The sequence below is a fragment of the Anomaloglossus baeobatrachus genome, chromosome 2, assembly GCF_048569485.1.
Source record: "Anomaloglossus baeobatrachus isolate aAnoBae1 chromosome 2, aAnoBae1.hap1, whole genome shotgun sequence".
NCBI classification, from domain to species: Eukaryota; Metazoa; Chordata; class Amphibia; order Anura; family Aromobatidae; genus Anomaloglossus; species Anomaloglossus baeobatrachus.
Window position 1 is genome coordinate 705,953,412 of NC_134354.1, and position 14,392 is coordinate 705,967,803.

At 51.1% G+C, this 14,392-nt stretch overlaps 1 protein-coding gene across 1 annotated transcript in view; it reads left to right on the top strand.

Annotated features, from left to right (window-relative positions):
• The window catches only part of VPS36 (vacuolar protein sorting 36 homolog), a 102,705-nt gene that overhangs the window by 6,705 nt on the left and 81,608 nt on the right, over positions 1 to 14,392 (top strand). Inside the window, exons 2-3 of the mRNA XM_075334585.1 lie at positions 1,660 to 1,728; positions 4,658 to 4,728. Coding sequence (XP_075190700.1) covers positions 1,660 to 1,728; positions 4,658 to 4,728 — 140 coding nt within the window. The remainder of the gene's footprint in view (positions 1 to 1,659; positions 1,729 to 4,657; positions 4,729 to 14,392) is intronic.

Sequence of the window (14,392 nt, forward strand, 5' to 3'; positions counted from 1 at the left end):
CTCAACCTGACTGTGTGGCCATTGAGTCCTGGATCCTAGCGTCTTCAGGGTTATCTCAAGACGTCATTGCCACTATGAGACAGGCTAGGAAACCAACGTCCGCCAAGATCTATCACAGGACGTGGAAAATTTTTCTGTCGTGGTGCTCTGCTCAGGGTTTTCCTCCCTGGCCATTTGCATTACCTACTTTTCTGTCCTTCCTTCAATCTGGACTGGAAAAGGGTTTGTCGCTCGGCTCCCTTAAGGGACAAGTCTCAGCGCTCTCTGTGTTTTTCCAGAAGCGCCTAGCCAGACTTCCACAGGTACGCACGTTCCTGCAGGGGGTTTGTCACATAGTTCCACCTTACAAGCGGCCGTTAGAACCCTGGGATCTAAACAGGGTGCTGATGGTTCTTCAGAAACCACCATTCGAGCCAATGAGAGATATTTCCCTCTCACGACTTTCGCAGAAAGTGGTTTTTCTAGTAGCAGTCACTTCTCTTCGGAGAGTGTCTGAGCTAGCAGCGTTGTCGTGCCAAGCCCCTTTCCTGGTATTTCACCAGGACAAGGTGGTTCTACGTCCGGTTCCGGAATTTCTCCCTGAGGTGGTATCCCCCTTTCATCTCAATCAGGATATTTCCTTACCTTCTTTTTATCCTCATCCAGTTCACCAATGTGAAAAGGATTTGCACTTGTTAGATTTGGTGAGAGCACTCAGACTCTACATTTCTCGTACGGCGCCCCTGCGCCGCTCGGATGCACTCTTTGTCCTTGTCGCTGGCCAGCGTAAAGGGTCACAGGCTTCCAAATCAACCCTGGCTCGGTGGATCAAGGAGCCAATTATCGAAGCTTACCGTTCGGCTGGGCTTCCGGTTCCCTCAGGGCTGAAGGCCCATTCTACCAGAGCCGTGGGCGCGTCCTGGGCTTTGAGGCACCAGGCTACGGCTCAGCAGGTGTGTCAGGCGGCTACCTGGTCGAGCCTGCACACTTTCACGAAGCACTATCAGGTGCATACCTATGCTTCGGCGGATGCCAGCCTAGGTAGACGAGTCCTTCAGGCGGCGGTTGCCCACCTGTAGGAAAGGGCCGTTTTACGGCTCTCTTACGAGGTATTATTTTACCCACCCAGGGACTGCTTTTGGACGTCCCAATTGTCTGGGTCTCCCAATAGAGCGACAAAGAAGAAGGGAATTTTGTTTACTTACCGTAAATTCCTTTTCTTCTAGCTCTAATTGGGAGACCCAGCACCCGCCCCTGTTTTTTTGTGTACACATGTTGTTCATGTTGAATGGTTTCAGTTCTCCGATATTCCTTCGGATTGAAGTTACTTTAAACCAGTTTTTAATTCTTTTCCTCCTTCTTGCTTTTGCACCAAAACTGAGGAGCCCGTGGGAGCACGGGGGGTGTATAGGCAGAAGGGGAGGGGCTTAACACTTTTGAGTGTAATACTTTGTGCGGCCTCTGGAGGCATAGCCTATACACCCAATTGTCTGGGTCTCCCAATTAGAGCTAGAAGAAAAGGAATTTACGGTAAGTAAACAAAATTCCCTTCTTTTTTTACCAATCTGAGGATTGTCTTAAAGAAACGGCCCCTCTTTACTCTTCTGGTCTCACATGTTATGTCTGTTACTTATTGATTGATATTTTATTAATCGAATTCTTTCTTTTGTTTTTCACCAGAGTAAGTTTGAGAGTGGCACGCTTCTGCTGACTACGCACAGACTTATTTGGAGAGACCAGAAAAATCATGTAAGTCCCACCGTGTTTGGTGTGTCTTTGTGTTCGCATAAATTTCACAACTTATAAGGGCTTGAAGTGAACCTGTACTATCCGAAAACCTGTTTACCTGGAGAAGATATGGGGTGATTCTGTAGGTAAATGACTTACAATTCTGTCCAGCAACGTTACTGAGAGGGAATCTGTCAGCAGGTTTTTTTTTTTTTTTTTTTACCTCATCTAAGAGCAGCCTAATGTAAGGAAAGATCCTGAATCCAATGATGTATCACTTACATTACTGGGAACAGCGATTCCCAGAGAGACAAAGTTCTTAGATGAAGCATGCAGCAGAGCTCAGAGCTGTAAACTCCTTGCAGCGTGTCATGTGACATGGATGGCCGTGTTCCCCTGGAAATAACTGCCCTCACATGTGTCCCCCCATGTTATGCCCTCATTGTATTGGCCACATTCTTATTTTAAAACCCCCTAACCTTTGCTGATGCCACCCCTGGAAAAGGTTCACCGAAACGTGCGTCAGGGTTGCAGGATCTCACTATTACTAGGTACCCTTTAGCACATTACTTTGTGCCTTTATATTTTTCCAACTAAATACGGTCACTTTATCATGCCATTCACAATTCTTTACACCTATTATAATCAATGTTGTACTACTCATTATACTTATTTTTGGCATACCAGTTGCTCAATATTGATATATTTATGTACAGTTCTGGCTTAAAATGTTGGCACCCTTGAAGTTGTGTCCAGAAAAAATGAAGTATTTCTCCCTGACAATTATTGCAATTACACATGTGTATTTCCAGTGTGTGTATTGGAATAACACAAACAAAATTAGGAAAAAAGGGGCAAATTGGACCTAATTTCACACAAAACTCCAAAAATGGGCTGGACAAAATTGTTGGCAACTTCAACCTTTAAAGAGATGGTCCATTAAAAAGCATAATGGCTACACATCAATGCAAAACTTATAAAGAAGGCTTTTCTTAAATACCTTGTGTAGTCAATTCTGCCTCTGAGCGGCGCTATTGCGGTCCACTCAGCGCAATGCCGTAACCCCCGGGCTCCGTGAGATCCGGTGATATCATTTTACCTTCCAGTTGACCCGACATCACCAAGCCGGGCCCCAAACTTCCTGAGTGACCACACAAAATATTGACATTGCTGTATTAGTTATTTAGACAAATTTACACTATTATACAAGCTGCACACTGACTGCTTTACATTGTATCACAGTGTCATATCTTCAGTGTTGTCCCATGAAAAGATATAATATATTTACAAAAATGTGAGGGGTGTACTCACTTTTGTGATGTACTGTGTGTGATTTAGCCTCTATATCCTGCTGTCCTTGCATAGTAAAAACAAGGACAGATTCCCTTGAACTTATTTCTTCCCAGCGGCTGTTGGCTTTCAGTCATTCAGGTGTGCATGTATCTGCTTCCGTCACCGCTCACTATACTGTGTGCTGTGGCTGTAAGAAGGGCTTTGGACTTAAATGACATCTTCCCGTGTTTGCGTGGGTTTCCTCCGGGTTCTCCGGTTTCCTCCCACACTCCAAAGACATACAGATAGGGACTCTAGATTGTGAACCCCAATGGGGACAGTGTTCCCAATGTATGTAAAGCGCTGCGGAATTAATGGTGCTATATAAATGAATACAATTATTATTATTATTAATATTATTATTAATGTGCAGAGTGAGCTGTCAAAGTGTCGGAGCGAGTTGTGCCGTGAGTGATCTCCTTAATTCTTCTGTGCATGCCCTTCATAACTGAAAGCCAGCGGCTCCTGGGAGGAAATGTTAGTTTTCTACCGAAAGCCGCACTTTCAGTAAGGAGGTTGGGCAGCATTGTAACGCTATTTACCTGCAGATTAATTCTATATTTGCAGATAAATAGCCTTTTCGGCGGTAACAGGTTCCTTTTAACAGCGTTTTCTCAAATTTGAAAATGATCCCCTATATGTAGAATAAGGGATTCCTTTTTGACCGCTTGGGTTTTTCACAGTCCTGGCTCTCAGATGCGCTGGGTCCACAAGTGAATGGAGCGGAAGGTGACAATGTGCACTGCCGCACCATTCACATGGCGTTTTTCAGAGCTTCAGTTGTCAGGGAGCCTTAGGCTGCTTTCACACTATGTTTTTTTAAACATGCGTCATGAACGTTTTTTTGCTCTAAAAGTGGATCCTGTTTTTACAAAGAAAAATGCATGTGTTATTTTTCAGGATCCTGTCACTTGAAGTTTATGGACGGGAATTGGAGTCATGTGATCGGGAGCGAGGGGAACTGAACGTGATAGACTGGGAGCCGGCATCTGACAGCTGCGGACGCTGGTAACCAAGGTAAACATCGGGTAACTAAGCTAAGTACTTTGCTTGGATACCCGATATTTACCTTGGTTACGAGCGTCGGCAGCTGCTAGGAGCCGGGTTGCCTGCTCACTGCACACGTAACCAAGGTAAACATCGGGTAACTAAGCGAAATGCTTTGCTTTGTTACCCGATATTTACCCTGGTTACAAGCATCCGTCGCTCTCAGGCGGGGGAGGGGGAGAGAGGGACTGATCACGGGGCTGGCTTCTGGGCATGCTCAGTAGAGTAAGCAGGATCCTGTCTATCAGCATGCCAGCGTTCACATGCGTTTGCATGCTGTTTAGTCAGGATCCAGCAATTTGCAGTATTTGGACGCAGCTCAAAAACGCTAAAGTAGCGTTTTTGAAAAAAGTTTAAAAAAACTGCAAGTCGCTGGATCCTCACTATAACGCACGCAAACGCAGGTGAACGCATGTTGACGCGAGTCCATTGCAAATGCATTAAAATGAAAACGCATTTGCACTGGATCCGTTTTTGCGTTAAAAAAACTTTCAGGACGCATGTTAAAAAAACGCAGTGTGAAAGCAGCTTAATATATACCTGCTTACACTTCTTTCTTCCCCTTTTGCAGGATTTCTGCGTTGCTGTCCCACTTTCCCAGATTGTGTTCTCAGAAGAACAAGCCGGGGGTATTGGGAAGAGGTGAGTATTGTGCCGGAACTCAGAGATGCGAAACGTTCTATGCACAAATAAAAATATCAATGTTTTCTTTGGGGTGAAGCTTTATTATTACTTTTCTGTCCCCTTTTATAGCACCAATATATTCCATAGCGCTGTACAGAGATTGTAATCGGTCACATCGTCCCCACTTATCTATGGTCCAGTTTCTCAGAAAGCTCAGTTTACTGTTAGTACAATTGGAATATAGTAAGGACGGATGAAACGCGTGGATGCTGACCCTCATTACATTCAGACCCTGGACCCTCGGACTCCATATCCTCACTATTCTTGGTTATTTACCCCAAAGCTTTTCCTCCAGACAATGTTAGCCCCATTTGACATGAGTGCAAATCGTCTGATCTTGCACATTTTTTCCAACTTATTAATGACCTTTATTTTTCGAAGTATACACCATACTTTTCGTTTTATAAGATGCACCAGATTATAAGACGCACCCCAAATACAGACATAAAAAAGTTGTTTTTTTTTAAAAAAAAAAATGTGGTCCATCTTATACTCCGTTGGTGTCTTACCGTAGGGGGTCAGCATTGATGGAACGGGGGTCACCAGAAGCGGGGGATGCTGGATAGGGCTGTGCTGGCTAAAGTGTGCAAAACACTGCAGTGTACAGTACAAGCATAGTGGATGGGATTTCTAGAAATCCTGTGCCCACTGTGCTTGTTTTTGCACAGCAAACACTGACTGACCTGCGGTGCGGCTTTCCTGACCGCAGCATGTCAATTGTTTGCTGCGGATTCGCATGGGTCCTCCATAGGGAGAACACACCGCAGCGCACTGAACCCTAATTGTGGGCACGAGCAGCTGCGTTCTCCTGCAGAGGAGACTCGTGGCCTCGCAGGTCAGGACTGGCTGATTCCAGGACGCCGCAAGTCCTGATCGTGGGCACATACTCTTAAGGCTGCTTTACACGCTAAGACATCGCTAAAGCAATCTCGTTGAGGTCACGGATTTTGTGACGCACATCCGGCCGCGTTAGCGATGTCGTTGCGTGTGACACCTATTAGTGATTTTGAATCGTTGCAAAAACGTTCAAAATCGGTGACATCCCCACCCTAATCTCAATTATCGTTGCTGCTGCTTGGACGCAGGTTGTTCGTCGTTCCTGCGGCAGCAGACATCGCTGTGTGTGACACCCCGGGAATGAGGAACCTCACCTTACCTGCGGCCGCCAGCAATGAGGAAGGAAGGAGGTGGGAGGGATGTTCCGGCCGCTCATCTCCACCCCTCCGCTTTGATTGGGCGGCCGCTTAGTGACGTCGCTATGACGTCGAACAAAATGCCCCCTTAGAAAGGAGGCGGTTCGCCGGTCACAGCGACGTCACTAGGCAGGTAAGTAGTGTGACGGGTCCGCGTGATTTTGTGCGCCACGGGCAGCGATTTGCCCGTGTCGCACAAACGATGGGGGCGCGTACCCACACTAGTGATATCGGTAACGATATCGCAGCGTGTAAAGCGGCCTTTAGTGTTCAAGGTTAATTCTGTCACTAATGCTCTTGGTTTAGGTGAGAATATGTACAGAGCGCTCTGAGAAGATCTGCAGGCTCGGCATTGGGCTATATTCACTGAAACAAAACTTGATTTTATATAGCCGGCATATAATATATTGATGAATTATGGATTGTAGTAGTTGTGTGTGTGTGTGTGTGTGTATATATATATATATATATATATATATATATATATATATATATATATATATATATATATATATATATATACTAGAAGGTGGCCCGATTCTACGCATCGGGTATTCTAGAACTTACGTATTGTGTAGTTAATGTATGATTTTTGTTATATATATATATATATATATATATAGATAGATGTTGTTGTCTGTAGTTACCAAGTGTTTTTGTGTAGGGGCTGTACATGTTCTGGGTGTTGTTTGGGTGTGAAAGCGGTGTTGTTTGTGTGTCGTTATTTGTGGAGCGCTGTGTGTCTGTAGCGTTGTGTGTTGCGTGGTTTGTGTGGGGTGTGTGTGTTTTGGGGGGAGGTATGTTTTGTGCAATGTGTGTGTTGTGCGGTATGTGCGTATATTTGTGTGTGCCGTGGTGTTTGTGTGTTGGGTGTTGTGTGTGTGCAGCGTTGTCTGTGTGTGTGGGTGTCTGTGTAGGGCAGTGTTTGTGGTTCCCAGTGTGTGTGTGGTGTGTTATGCAGTGTCTGTGTGTGTGTGTGTGTGTGTGTGTGTGTGTGTTTTGGGGGGAGGTGTGCACCCCCCATCGTGCTCCATCCCCCATGCTGCGCACCCCCCATCGTGCTCCATCCCCACTCCCCATTGTGCTCCATCCCCCATGCTGCGTACTCCCCATCGTGCTCCATCCCCCACGCTGTGCATTCCCCATCGTGCTCCATCCCCCATGCTGCGCAATCCCAAACGTGCTCCATCCCCCATGCTGCACACTCCCAAACGTGCTCCATCCCCATGCTGCGCACTCCCCATCGTGCTCCATCCCCCATGCTGCGCAATCCCAAACGTGCTCCATCCCCCATGCTGCGCACTCCCCATCGTGCTCCATCCCCCATGCTGCGCACTCCCCATCGTGCTCCATCCCCCATGCTGCGCCCTCCCCATCGTGCTCCATCGCCAATGCTGCGCACTCCCCATCGTGCTCCATCCCCCATGCTGCGCACTCCCCATCGTGCTCCATCCCCCATGCTGCGCACTCCCCATCGTGCTCCATCCCCCATGCTGCGCACTCCCCATCGTGCTCCATCCCCCATGCTGCGCACTCCCCATCGTGCTCCATCCCCCATGCTGCGCACTCCCCATCGTGCTCCATCCCCCATGCTGCGCACTCCCCATCGTGCTCCATCCCCCATGCTGCGCACTCCCCATCGTGCTCCATCCCCATCGTGCTCCATCCCCCATCGTGCTCCATCCCCCATGCTGCGCACTCCCCATCGTGCTCCATCCCCCATGCTGCGCACTCCCCATCGTGCTCCATCCCCCATGCTGCGCACTCCCCATCGTGCTCCATCCCCCATGCTGCGCACTCCCCATCGTGCACCATCCCCCATGCTGCGCACTCCCCATCGTGCACCATCCCCCATGCTGCGCACTCCCCATCGTGCACCATCCCCCATGCTGCGCACTCCCCATCGTGCTCCATCCCCCATGCTGCGCACTCCCCATCGTGCTCCATCCCCCATGCTGCGCACTCCCCATCGTGCTCCATCCCCCATGCTGCGCACTCCCCATCGTGCACCATCCCCCATGCTGCGCACTCCCCATCGTGCACCATCCCCCATGCTGCGCACTCCCCATCGTGCACCATCCCCCATGCTGCGCACTCCCCATCGTGCTCCATCCCCCATGCTGCGCCCTCCCCATCGTGCTCCATCCCCCATGCTGCGCCCTCCCCATCGTGCTCCATCCCCCGTGCTGCGCCCTCCCCATCGTGCTCCATCCCCCGTGCTGCGCCCTCCCCATCGTGCTCCATCCCCCGTGCTGCGCACTCCCCATCGTGCTCCATCCCCCGTGCTGCGCACTCCCCATCGTGCTCCATCCCCCGTGCTGCGCACTCCCCATCGTGCTCCATCCCCCGTGCTGCGCACTCCCCATCGTGCTCCATCCCCCGTGCTGCGCACTCCCCATCGTGCTCCATCCCCCGTGCTGCGCACTCCCCATCGTGCTCCATCCCCCGTGCTGCGCACTCCCCATCGTGCTCCATCCCCCGTGCTGCGCACTCCCCATCGTGCTCCATCCCCCGTGCTGCGCACTCCCCATCGTGCTCCATCCCCCGTGCTGCGCACTCCCCATCGTGCTCCATCCCCCGTGCTGCGCATTCCCCATCGTGCTCCATCCCCCATGCTGCGCATTCCCCATCGTGCTCCATCCCCCATGCTGCGCACTCCCAAACGTGCTCCATACCCCATACTGCGCACTCCCCATCGTGCTCCATCCCCCATGCTGCGCACCCCCCATCGTGTTCCATCCCCCATGCTGCACCAGCATCAGCCTCTCTGCCCCCAGCATCAGCCTCTCTGCCCCCAGCATTAGCCTCTCTGCCCCCAGCATCAGCCTCTCTGCCCCCAGCATTAGCCTCTCTGCCCCCAGCATCAGCCTCTCTGCCCCCAGCATCAGCCTCTCTGCCCCCAGCATCAGCCTCTCTCCTCCCAGCATCAGCCTCTCTCCTCCCAGCATCAGCCTCTCTCCTCCCAGCATCAGCCTCTCTCCTCCCAGCCTCAGCCTCTCTCCTCCCAGCCTCAGCCTCTCTCCTCCCAGCCTCAGCCTCTCTCCTCCAAGCCTCAGCCTCTCTCCTCCCAGCCTCAGCCTCTCTCCTCCCAGCCTCAGCCTCTCTCCTCCCAGCCTCAGCCTCTCTCCTCCCAGCCTCAGCCTCTCTCCTCCCAGCCTCAGCCTCTCTCCTCCCAGCCTCAGCCTCTCTCCTCCCAGCCTCAGCCTCTCTCCTCCCAGCCTCAGCCTCTCTCCTCCCAGCCTCAGCCTCTCTCCTCCCAGCCTCAGCCTCTCTCCTCCCAGCCTCAGCCTCTCTCCTCCCAGCCTCAGCCTCTCTCCTCCCAGCCTCAGCCTCTCTCCTCCCAGCCTCAGCCTCTCTCCTCCCAGCCTCAGCCTCTCTCCTCCCAGCCTCAGCCTCTCTCCTCCCAGCCTCAGCCTCTCTCCTCCCAGCCTCAGCCTCTCTCCTCCCAGCCTCAGCCTCTCTCCTCCCAGCCTCAGCCTCTCTCCTCCCAGCCTCAGCCTCTCTCCTCCCAGCCTCAGCCTCTCTCCTCCCAGCCTCAGCCTCTCTCCTCCCAGCCTCAGCCTCTCTCCTCCCAGCCTCAGCCTCTCTCCTCCCAGCCTCAGCCTCTCTCCTCCCAGCCTCAGCCTCTCTCCTCCCAGCATCAGCCTCTCTCCTCCCAGCATCAGCCTCTCTCCTCCCAGCATCAGCCTCTCTCCTCCCAGCATCAGCCTCTCTCCTCCCAGCATCAGCCTCTCTCCTCCCAGCATCAGCCTCTCTCCTCCCAGCATCAGCCTCTCTTTTCCCAGCATCAGCCTCTCTTTTCCCAGCATCAGCCTCTCTTTTCCCAGCATCAGCCTCTCTCCTCCCAGCATCAGCCTCTCTCCTCCCAGCATCAGCCTCTCTCCTCCCAGCCTCCCCCAGCATCAGCCTCTCCCCTCCCAGCCTCCCCCAGCATCAACCTCTCCCCTCCCAGCCTCCCCTAGCATCAGCCTCCACCTCCCAGCCTCCTCCAGCATCAGCCTCTCTCCTCCCAGCCTCCTCCAGCATCAGCCTCTCTCCTCCCAGCCTTCCCCAGCATCAGCCTCCCCCAGCATCAGCCTCCCCCAGCATCAGCCTCCCCCAGCATCAGCCTCCCCCAGCATCAGCCTCTCTCCTCCCAGCCTTCCCCAGGATCAGCCTCTCTCCTCCCAGCCTCCCCCAGCACGCCGTGCTCCTCTGCCGACACTCACAGATCTGATCGCATACACTCACACATCAGAACACACTCACACACATCCGATCGCATACACTCACACACACACACACACACACACACACACTCACACATCAGAACACACTCACACACATCCGATCGCATACACTCACATACACACGATATCGCACATACGCGCTCACACAATCACAACATCCTGAGATACCACATGCTTCCGGCCATGTGATCCTCCGGCAGGTCCTGGAAGGTCACTGCACAGTATCGCCGCCGAGAAGCAAGCGATATCACGGGATGTTGTGAGTGTGTGGATGCGATCTGATGTGTGTGTGAGAGTGAGTGTGATCTGATGTGGATGTGTGTGTGTATATGTGTGTGTGTGCGTGTGTGTGTGTTCCGCCGCTGCAGGACCTTGATGCGAGAGGCGAGAGGCCAATCCGTGCGGGGGGAGGAGCCGAGGCGAGCGGCCAATCCGTGCGGGGGGGGGCGTGGCCATGGCGAATCCGTGTAGCCGAGCGGCCAATCCGTGCGGGGGGGCGGGGCCATGGCGAGCCCAGCGGCCAATCCGCTGTGTGTTGCCATAAGGACATGGCCAATCCGTGCGCGGGGGGGGGCGGACCCGAGGCGAGCGGCCAATCCGTGTGGGGGGAGGAGCCGAGGCAAGGCAAGCGGCCAATCCGTGTGGGGGGCGTGGCCATGGCGAGGCCAACGCCCAATCCGCTGTTTGTCATCGTAAGGACATGTCACGGTAAGGACACAATTTTGGAGCAAGACAGACAGACAGAATAAGGCAATTATATATATAGATTATATATATATATGTGTATATATATGTGTGTGTGTGTGTGTGTGTGTGTGTGTGTGTATGTATGTATATATATATATAATATACTTTTCTCTGACGCCTCATTGGGGGACACAGGACCATGGGTGTTATGCTGCCTATCCATAGGAGGACACTAAGTAGATACAAAAGCATAGCTCCTCCTCTGCAGTATACACCCTCTGGCCGGGCAGGCAACCTCAGTTTTAGCTTAGTGTCTGTAGGAGGCACTTCCTTTCAAGGTTTATTATTTTTTGAGAGCGACTGTTTCCTTTTGGGATCGATCTCCCACTACCATCAACGGGCGGGAACATGTAGTGTCGCCTCCACGTATCCCCTCCTGGGACGCTGGATCCTGGGCTGGACGACGGGTTCCACAGACACCGATTTTCCAAAGCCCAGGGTAGAGGCCTGTGCCTCTATTGCCCAATTCCTCAGCCCCTCTTTGCAGGCTCTGAGTTGAATATGGCACCGTTGTGACCGGACACAGCAAGCTGACTCTGCTATTTTCACTGCCTGGACGGAAGCAGTGTTTTAAGGTGAGATCCACCCTGACTGGTTTCCCAGACAAAGGGAGAAAAGACGCTGCAGGGAAGGCTCCCAGGACATTTACAGTATTTATTATGAGAAAGTCCCTTGCTGAGTACAAGGAGGAGAGCCCCAAGGATCCTGCACACACAGTGTTAACTTTTCTCTAGCTTGCTGGCTGGAGGAGGGGGGACACTCCTGTTTGCAGAAAGTCCTGCAGATAATTTCCCTGTGGCAGGGGCAGGGCTCAGGGACTCGTGCTGTTTATTTGCTCTGTTTATTTGCTCTAGCAGAAAAGCCCAGTGACAAGCTGTGTGCTGACTGGAGGGAGAGGGAGGAAAACTATCAGAAGCTCCCTTCCCGCCGTTTTTTACTACCCACAGCAGGGGGGGCACACTGACTTCATCTTCGTGCGTCTTTTAGCGCGATAAGCCCCGCCCCCTCCAGGAAAGCGTGCGAAGATCTCCATAGAGCTTAATCCTTCCTGAGGACAGGGCCATCGGCTGATTCTGGTGAGGTGCTTGCTTCACTTGTAGCTCTGCTGAGCATTGCTCCCCCTCCTGGCATACTCTTATTAGGAACATGCAGAATTCTAAGGGCACTAAGAGTGCTAAGACCCACATAGTCTATTATTCAGCCTGCACTGCCTGCCACGCTGAGCTACCACGTAAACACACCTCTTCTCTCTGTGAGTCCTGTGCCCCTATGGCCCCCCCAAGACCCCCCTGCCACCACCGCCGCAACCGTCAGCCCAGAGCCTAGGGCTCCCAGCCCACCGGAATGGGCACAGTTTCTGTCCCAATCCATGGAAAAACTGTCACAGAACCTGGTGCTGGCTATGCAATGTCGTCCTCCACACCCTTCTGGGTCCCTGGACGGAACGCAGCCTGAGGATACCCCTATGGAGGATCCTTCTGAGGTAATCCGGGTCCGGGCACATGCTTCACCGGTTGCAGGGATCAGGAAAAGAGCACACGGCCGGGTGTCTCCAGCGGGCTCTCCCTCGGGAGCACACAGGGCAGGCTCTCCCACACGCTCCACGGCTTCTGAAGAGCTGGAGGAGGGAGAATGCTGTTTATACCAAGAGGATTCCTTGGTTTCAGCCTCCCCAGATGATCAAACTGCAATAGACTCCCTTATACAGTTAGGTCCAGAAATATTTGGACAGTGACACAAGTTTTGTTATTTTAGCTGTTTACAAAAACATGTTCAGAAATACAATTATATATATAATATGGGCTGAAAGTGCACACTCCCAGCTGCAATATGAGAGTTTTCACATCCAAATCGGAGAAAGGGTTTAGGAATCATAGCTCTGTAATGCATAGCCTCCTCTTTTTCAAGGGACCAAAAGTAATTGGACAAGGGACTCTAAGGGCTGCAATTAACTCTGAAGGCATCTCCCTCGTTAACCTGTAATCAATGAAGTAGTTAAAAGGTCTGGGGTTGATTACAGGTGTGTGGTTTTTCATTTGGAAGCTGTTGCTGTGACCAGACAACATGCGGTCTAAGGAACTCTCAATTGAGGTGAAGCAGAACATCCTGAGGCTGAAAAAAAAGAAAAAATCCATCAGAGAGATAGCAGACATGCTTGGAGTAGCAAAATCAACAGTCGGGTACATTCTGAGAAAAAAGGAATTGACTGGTGAGCTTGGGAACTCAAAAAGGCCTTGGCGTCCACGGATGACAACAGTGGTGGATGATCGCCGCATACTTTCTTTGGTGAAGAAGAACCCGTTCACAACATCAACTGAAGTCCAGAACACTCTCAGTGAAGTAGGTGTATCTGTCTCTAAGTCAACAGTAAAGAGAAGACTCCATGAAAGTAAATACAAAGGGTTCACATCTAGATGCAAACCATTCATCAATTCCAAAAATAGACAGGCCAGAGTTAAATTTGCGGAAAAACACCTCATGAAGCCAGCTCAGTTCTGGAAAAGTATTCTATGGACAGATGAGACAAAGATCAACCTGTACCAGAATGATGGGAAGAAAAAAGTTCGGAGAAGAAAGGGAACGGCACATGATCCAAGGCACACCACATCCTCTGTAAAACATGGTGGAGGCAACGTGATGGCATGGGCATGCATGGCTTTCAATGGCACTGGGTCACTTGTGTTTATTGATGACATAACAGCAGACAAGAGTAGCCGGATGAATTCTGAAGTGTACCGGGATATACTTTCAGCCCAGATTCAGCCAAATGCCGCAAAGTTGATCGGACGGCGCTTCATAGTACAGATGGACAATGACCCCAAGCATACAGCCAAAGCAACCCAGGAGTTCATGAGTGCAAAAAAGCAAAAAAGTGGAACATTCTGCAATGGCCAAGTCAATCACCAGATCTTAACCCAATTGAGCATGCATTTCACTTGCTCAAATCCAGACTTAAGACGGAAAGACCCACAAACAAGCAAGACCTGAAGGCTGCGGCTGTAAAGGCCTGGCAAAGCATTAAGAAGGAGGAAACCCAGCGTTTGGTGATGTCCATGGGTTCCAGACTTAAGGCAGTGATTGCCTCCAAAGGATTCGCAACAAAATATTGAAAATAAAAATATTTTGTTTGGGTTTGGTTTATTTGTCCAATTACTTTTGACCTCCTAAAATGTGGAGTGTTTGTAAAGAAATGTGTACAATTCTTACAATTTCTATCAGATATTTTTGTTCAAACCTTCAAATTAAACGTTACAATCTGCACTTGAATTCTGTTGTAGAGGTTTCATTTCAAATCCAATGTGGTGGCATGCAGAGCCCAACTCGCGAAAATTGTGTCACTGTCCAAATATTTCTGGACCTAACTGTAGCAGCAATCAACCAAACTCTGCATGTGGAGGATCCCCCATCCACTACCACCGACCATGCGGTCTCCTTTAAGAGGGCAAGGAAACC